The following is an 8,193-nucleotide window of genomic DNA, read 5'->3' on the forward strand; positions in this document are numbered from 1 at the left end:
TCTCTCCTCCTCCTTACAGAGAGATGCTCTAGAGGAGACGGAGGTGGTGGCGGTGGAGGGCTCTGACCAGGGCATGTACAGACAGATGGCCTCCCAGCACCTCTTCAAGCTGCTGGACTGTCTGCTGGAGTCGCACACCTTCGCCAAGGACTTCAACTCCAACAATGAGCAGAGGACGGCACTCTGGAGAGCAGGTAAACCACGCAAAAAACATCCTTTTTGTCCATTTTGTAAATCTTAAGCATTTTAGCATAATGTAATCGCCCAGCTATTTGTCGTCGTGTAGCCCAGTTGTTCCCAAACTTTTTCATGTCAAGGACCCCCAAATTGACACCAATTATCCCGCGGACCCCAGATACAGATATGCCAGGGACCCCCATGAGAGAAGATTGTTACGGCTCTAGCAGTGATTCTCAACCTGTTTAATTTCAATTTCCCCCAGTTTGACATGCATTAGTCTACGGACCCTCATTCCTTTTGGCATTTCTATCTCTGGGACCCCCAATTTATAGTGTAAAATCAATGTTCATTTAACTCTGACAGTGTACAAATGCAACCAAATGGACCCGTTCCATTTGTACAATCTCAGTTACAGAACCATAAGGGTCCATTTGGTTCCAAACTATCATTTAGCTGGGGACCCCCTGGAACTCCCTCAAGGACCCCTGGGGGTCCCCAGACCCCACTTTGGGAGCCACTGGTGTAGCCTACAGCTTGGGCCGATGCAGCAGCTGGTCAGAGGTTGGATAACGTTGGGCCTTGATGATGAATGCTGGACCATAACTCATCATAACCTTATTTATTCACACAGACCATGAGAAAATTGATGTTGATCAAAACTTAAAGCTGCTATAAGCAATATGTCATTAAGCAAAAGCAAAGCTGTGTCATTGGTCGAAAAAAAAACCTGGTCGCAATGACTAACCAATCAGGAAGTAGACAGGCAAATCGACCAATGACAAAGATTCTAGGAAAATCTTTGAATGCAGATTGCGGCCCCTAGATGTGTCACAGAGACTACATTTTTTGCGAGCGTTCTCTTCATATTATTGCTTTTATAGCTTTAAATAGATTAATATTACTTTTAATAGTGCACTGCTCCGGAGGAAAAACAATGGTAGGCCCTGCTGGGATTTCCTGAGGGACATGGCAGGGGTTTCTGCCTCGCCCTTATTGATGACACAGACATTCTGTGAACTGTCAGAGGTTGGGCTGTTTTATGCTTTATTTTGGTTTCAACCCCTCTTGGGGTTCTGTATAGTATGTACAGTATTCAAAAATCATAAAACCTTGATGCTACTATATCAATATTTGAAGTTTTTCAGAAAGCTTATGTTAGGATTTAGAGGGCTTTTTAGAATCGTCCTCAGTCCAAAATGGTTTCAAACCAAAACAAACCAAAACAGTAACATTAAGATAACAAGACAATAGAGCATAACATGGGCAGCAAATCAGACAGAACAATGAGTACATGAATCTCAGCATTTAGCAGCACGTCACAATGACTAGCACGTCACAATGACTTGTCCCCCAAGGACCTGCCTAGAGAGATGGATGTGCAGCCAGAGGCGTCACAATGACTAGCACGTCACAATGACTTGTCCCCCAAGGACCTGCCTAGAGAGATGGATGTGCAGCCAGAGGCGTCACAATGACTTGCACGTCGGAGTGACTCGCCCCCCAAGGCCCTGCCTAGAGAGATGGATGTGCAGCCAGAGGCGTCACAATGACTTGCACGTCGGAGTGACTCGTCCCCCAAGGCCCTGCCTAGAGAGATGGATGTGCAGCCAGAGGCGTCACAATGACTTGCACGTCGGAGTGACTCGCCCCCCAAGGCCCTGCCTAGAGAGATGGATGTGCAGCCAGAGGCGTCACAATGACTTGCAGTCGGAGTGACTCGTCCCCCAAGGACCTGCCTAGAGAGATGGATGTGCAGCCAGAGGCGTCACAATGACTTGCAGTCGGAGTGACTCGTCCCCCAAGGACCTGCCTAGAGAGATGGATGTGCAGCCAGAGGCGTATCTACAATAAGGCGAGGACAGGCCTGTCCAAACCCATTTCTGGCCTGGCCAAAATCCATACAATGAGAAACAAAAACGAGACCTGAGAACTATTAGTGGACAGCTGATTGGCCGTTGCGGTAGAGCGCGACCCTCATCCATCACCCGTTGGAATGTAAATGTATGCCTTTCAGCCTTTGTATCCTATACTCGTCTGGCAGGTATATCTCTTTGAAAACCTTTAGTGCTACGTACGGCATTCACTTCTTGTCATTTTTACTAGTTGACTAGTTGCCTAGTTTACTAGTCGACTAGTTGTTTAACTACCTATTATCTACCTACTAGTACTACCTATTATGTTGGAAATAAATATTTGTACATTTAAAAACGGTGTACATGGTAACTATAATCTACCTGATCTTGAGGCCTACAAAATCGGGGAAAAAATAAACTTTTTTTTCTTCTTAACTAGTCAACTAGTACCAACAAGGTCGACTAGTGGATTTACTAGTCGACTAGTTGCTTAATGCCCTAGTGCTACGATTGTGCGCGGGCGGACGACAATTAACACATCTTGCCTGCCCAAAATGTAATTCCTGGATACGCCACTGTGTGCCGGTCAGGAAGCATCTGGACTAGATGCCTGAACCACCTTCATTTGTCTTGCCTTGACTAGAATTACAAAATGACGATTATGTAACTAGAAATCTACTTCTGGAAGCTTCCCAAACACACCGGGGTGACCTCCTAGACTGTAGCTAAAATAAGAACATGTCCTGTTCTTTTCCAGGCATGGGATCCATCCTGGGCTCTGTGGTCCCATCCTGGGCTCTGTGGTCCCATCCTGGGCTCTGTGGTCCCATCCTGGGCTCTGTGGTCCCATCCTGGGCTCTGTGGTTGATCCATCCTGGGCTCTGTGGTTGATCCATCCTGGGCTCTGTGGTCCCATCCTGGGCTCTGTGGTCCCATCCTGGGCTCTGTGGTCCCATCCTGGGCTCTGTGGTCCCATCCTGGGCTCTGTGGTCCCATCCTGGGCTCTGTGGTCCCATCCTGGGCTCTGTGGTCCCATCCTGGGCTCTGTGGTCCCATCCTGGGCTCTGTGGTCCCATCCTGGGCTCTGTGGTCCCATCCTGGGCTCTGTGGTCCCATCCTGGGCTCTGTGGTCCCATCCTGGGCTCTGTGGTCCCATCCTGGGCTCTGTGGTCCCATCCTGGGCTCTGTGGTCCCATCCCGGGCTCTGTGGTCCCATCCCGGGCTCTGTGGTCCCATCCCGGGCTCTGTGGTCCCATCCCGGGCTCTGTGGTCCCATCCCGGGCTCTGTGGTCCCATCCCGGGCTCTGTGGTCCCATCCCGGGCTCTGTGGTCCCATCCCGGGCTCTGTGGTCCCATCCTGGGCTCTGTGGTCCCATCCTGGGCTCTGTGGTCCCATCCTGGGCTCTGTGGTCCCATCCTGGGCTCTGTGGATGCCTGTTGCTGGTTCTGATCCATTACACAGTGGTTCCCAAACATTTTAGGTCGTGAGTCGTGACCCAAAAGACAGATTAGACGTTTGCCCCGGCCGGGACCCACACTAGTAAAAGAATAGCAGATCTACAAGCTCACAACGCGACGCTTCGCACTACGTTGTGAGCTTGTCCATCTGCCATTTTCACTACTTTTTAAATAATGTGTTTTGTAATTTATGGAATTTCTTTGATTTTTTTTCTTTGATTTCTTCATGAAATTGAATTTGTTTTTAATTAATTTGGGAATGGGCTTTTTTAAATGTTTTGAAACAATAATAATTAAAAGCAAAATGTAGCAGGAACCAAAAATAAACAAACCCATAAAAATGTTTCCGTGACCCACAAATGGGTCCCGAGCCACCAACAAAAAGAACATCTGTCCCTCTCTCTATCTCTGTAGGTGCTTTTCCATTAAGCCTTTGCTAATTAAAAACCTTTCCCGTAAGTGTTTCCATGATACCCCATTTGCACATTTCCTTTTTTCCCCGATATAGACCAAAATCCACCCCCTTCAAGCGCAAAAGCCTTTTTGCGAAAAATTATTGCACAATACCATGGTTTAATGGAAACATGACTTCTCCCTCTGTCTATCTCTCCCTCCCCCTCTATCTCTCCGTCTCTCTCTCTCCCTCTCTCCCTCTCTATCTCTCCCTCTCTCCCTCTCTATCTCTCTCTCCCTCCCTCTCTATCTCTCCCTCCCTCTATCTCCTTCCCTCCCTCTCTCGCTATCTCTCCCTCCCTCCCTCCCTCCCTCCCTCCCTCACTCCCTCCCTCCCTCTCTCCTTCTCTCCCTCTCTCCCTCTCTATCTCTCCCTACCTCCCTCCCTCTATCTCCTTCCCTCCCTCTCTCGCTATCTCTCCCTCCCTCCCTCCCTCCCTCCCTCTCTCCTTCTCTCCCTCTCTCCCTCTCTATCTCTCCCTACCTCCCTCCCTCTATCTCCTTCCCTCCCTCTCTCGCTATCTCTCCCTCCCTCCCTCCCTCTATCTCCTTCCCTCCCTCTCTCGCTATCTCTCCCTCCCTCCCTCCCTCCCTCTATCTCCTTCCCTCCCTCTCTCGCTATCTCTCCCTCCCTCTCTCCCTCTCTCCTTCTCTCCCTCTCTCCCTCTCTCTATCTCTCTCTCTCTCTCTCTCTCCCCCTATCTCTCTCTCTCTCTATCTATCTCTCTATCTCTCCGTCTCTCTCTCTCCCTCTCTATCTCTCCCTCCCTCCCTCCCTCACTCTATCTCCTTCCCTATCTCTCCCTCCCTCCCTCCCTCCCTCTCGCCCTCCCTCCCTCTCTCCCTATCTCTCTCTCTCTCTCGCTCTCGCTCTCGCTCTCGCTCTCGCTCTCGCTCTCGCTCTCTCTCTCTCTCTCTCTCTCTCTCTCTCTCTCTCCCCCCCCTCCCTCCCTCTCCACAGGGTTCAAAGGGAAGTCGAAGCCCAACCTGCTGAAGCAGGAGACCAGTAGCCTGGCGTGCAGTCTGAGGATCCTGTTCCGCATGTACTCTGACCCCCAGCTGCAGGCCTCGTGGCCTGACATCCAGACACGCCTGCTGCTGTGAGTGACACCATCATTAGTGGAAATGTATCGGCACCTGTTTGAACTGATGTTCACAGGCATGCAGACAACAGAGGAATTATAAAGTGCTACAAATCACTGTTGGTTTTGACAGCAAATGTTGATTTAGTTTTAGCCAGTCTTTTGAATAGATTTAATTTAGTTTTAGTCACATTTTAGTCACCTGGAGTGTTTTAGTGTTAGTCTGCTGTAGTTTTAGTCGACTAAAGCTCTATACCTGTGTGTTGTGTTCTCAGGGTGTGTAGTGAAGCTCTATACCTGTGCATTGTGTTCTCAGGGTGTGTAGTGAAGCTCTATACCTGTGTATTGTGTCCTCAGGGTGTGTAGTGAAGCTCTATACCTGTGCATTGTGTCCTCAGGGTGTGTAGTGAAGCTCTATACCTGTGCATTGTGTCCTCAGGGTGTGTAGTGAAGCTCTATACCTGTGCATTGTGTTCTCAGGGTGTGTAGTGAAGCTCTATACCTGTGCATTGTGTCCTCAGGGTGTGTAGTGAAGCTCTATACCTGTGCATTGTGTCCTCAGGGTGTGTAGTGAAGCTCTATACCTGTGCATTGTGTCCTCAGGGTGTGTAGTGAAGCTCTATACCTGTGCATTGTGTTCTCAGGGTGTGTAGTGAAGCTCTATACCTGTGGATTGTGTCCTCAGGGTGTGTAGTGAAGCTCTATACCTGTGCATTGTGTTCTCAGGGTGTGTAGTGAAGCTCTATACCTGTGCATTGTGTTCTCAGGGTGTGTAGTGAAGCTCTATACCTGTGCATTGTGTTCTCAGGGTGTGTAGTGAAGCTCTATACCTGTGTGTTGTGTTCTCAGGGTGTGTAGTGAAGCTCTATACCTGTGCGTTGTGTCCTCAGGGTGTGTAGTGAAGCTCTATACCTGTGTGTTGTGTTCTCAGGGTGTGTAGTGAAGCTCTATACCTGTGCATTGTGTTCTCAGGGTGTGTAGTGAAGCTCTATACCTGTGCATTGTGTTCTCAGGGTGTGTAGTGAAGCTCTATACCTGTGCATTGTGTCCTCAGGGTGTGTAGTGAAGCTCTATACCTGTGCATTGTGTCCTCAGGGTGTGTAGTGAAGCTCTATACCTGTGCTTGGTGTTCTCAGGGTGTGTAGTGAAGCTCTATACCTGTGCATTGTGTTCTCAGGGTGTGTAGTGAAGCTCTATACCTGTGTGTTGTGTCCTCAGGGTGTGTAGTGAAGCTCTATACCTGTGCATTGTGTTCTCAGGGTGTGTAGTGAAGCTCTATACCTGTGTGTTGTGTTCTCAGGGTGTGTAGTGAAGCTCTATACCTGTGCATTGTGTTCTCAGGGTGTGTAGTGAAGCTCTATACCTGTGCATTGTGTTCTCAGGGTGTGTAGTGAAGCTCTATACCTGTGCATTGTGTTCTCAGGGTGTGTAGTGAAGCTCTATACCTGTGCATTGTGTTCTCAGGGTGTGTAGTGAAGCTCTATACCTGTGCGTTGTGTCCTCAGGGTGTGTAGTGAAGCTCTATACCTGTGTGTTGTGTTCTCAGGGTGTGTAGTGAAGCTCTATACCTGTGCATTGTGTTCTCAGGGTGTGTAGTGAAGCTCTATACCTGTGCATTGTGTTATCAGGGTGTGTAGTGAAGCTCTATACCTGTGCATTGTGTTATCAGGGTGTGTAGTGAAGCTCTATACCTGTGCATTGTGTTATCAGGGTGTGTAGTGAAGCTCTATACCTGTGCGTTGTGTCCTCAGGGTGTGTAGTGAAGCTCTATACCTGTGTGTTGTGTTCTCAGGGTGTGTAGTGAAGCTCTATACCTGTGCGTTGTGTTCTCAGGGTGTGTAGTGAAGCTCTATACCTGTGCATTGTGTTCTCAGGGTGTGTAGTGAAGCTCTATACCTGTGTGTTGTGTCCTCAGGGTGTGTAGTGAAGCTCTATACCTGTGCATTGTGTCCTCAGGGTGTGTAGTGAAGCTCTATACCTGTGTGTTGTGTTCTCAGGGTGTGTAGTGAAGCTCTATACCTGTGCATTGTGTTCTCAGGGTGTGTAGTGAAGCTCTATACCTGTGCATTGTGTTCTCAGGGTGTGTAGTGAAGCTCTATACCTGTGCATTGTGTTCTCAGGGTGTGTAGTGAAGCTCTATACCTGTGTGTTGTGTTCTCAGGGTGTGTTGTGTTATCAGGGTGTGTAGTGAAGCTCTATACCTGTGTGTTGTGTTCTCAGGGTGTGTAGTGAAGCTCTACCTGTGTGTTGTGTTCTCAGGGTGTGTAGTGAAGCTCTATACCTGTGCGTTGTGTCCTCAGGGTGTGTAGTGAAGCTCTATACCTGTGCATTGTGTTCTCAGGGTGTGTAGTGAAGCTCTATACCTGTACATTGTGTTCTCAGGGTGTGTAGTGAAGCTCTATACCTGTGTGTTGTGTCCTCAGGGTGTGTAGTGAAGCTCTATACCTGTGCGTTGTGTTCTCAGGGTGTGTAGTGAAGCTCTATACCTGTGCATTGTGTCCTCAGGGTGTGTAGTGAAGCTCTATACCTGTGTGTTGTGTTCTCAGGGTGTGTAGTGAAGCTCTATACCTGTGCGTTGTGTTCTCAGGGTGTGTAGTGAAGCTCTATACCTGTGCATTGTGTCCTCAGGGTGTGTAGTGAAGCTCTATACCTGTGCGTTGTGTTCTCAGGGTGTGTAGTGAAGCTCTATACCTGTGTGCTGTGTTCTCAGGGTGTGTAGTGAAGCTCTGGCATACTTCATCGGCCTGACGTCAGAGAGCCACAGAGAGGCCTGGACCAGCCTGTTGATGCTGCTGCTCACCAGGACACTACGACTGTCGGACCACAAGGTAACTGCAGAACCGCAGACTCACTCTCAACCTTCCGCCGTAGTCTGAAAACCCACCTCTTCAGACTCCCATCATGGCCCGTAGCACTTGCCCTATACTAGCCCCGACGACCTTACAGGCATATGCAAAGGCTCAACTTATATCTTAGATAGCATTTTATACAGACGTATAGCATTGTATGTAGACAGCACTAGAATTGCATTTTATGTAGACATAGCACTTTATATACGTACAGTTTCATTATATAGATATTCCACTGTTACGTTCTTAGCTTACCCATGTTTCATGATAACTACTTTTTATGTATGTGATGTATTGCCATGTTTTTTTTGTTCTTGC

At 48.6% G+C, this 8,193-nt stretch overlaps 1 protein-coding gene across 1 annotated transcript in view; it reads left to right on the forward strand.

Moving 5' to 3' along the window:
- The window catches only part of arfgef2 (ADP-ribosylation factor guanine nucleotide-exchange factor 2 (brefeldin A-inhibited)), a gene marked incomplete at its 3' end in the record, with an annotated part of 89,269 nt that overhangs the window by 79,913 nt on the left and 1,163 nt on the right, over nt 1-8,193 (forward strand). The window contains exons 36-38 of the mRNA XM_079490810.1: nt 20-194; nt 4,906-5,044; nt 7,737-7,854. Of these exons, the coding sequence (XP_079346936.1) occupies nt 20-194; nt 4,906-5,044; nt 7,737-7,854 (432 nt within the window). The remainder of the gene's footprint in view (nt 1-19; nt 195-4,905; nt 5,045-7,736; nt 7,855-8,193) is intronic.

Source organism: Electrona antarctica (genome assembly GCF_951216825.1).
Source record: "Electrona antarctica genome assembly, chromosome: 2".
Classification (NCBI taxonomy): Eukaryota; Metazoa; Chordata; class Actinopteri; order Myctophiformes; family Myctophidae; genus Electrona; species Electrona antarctica.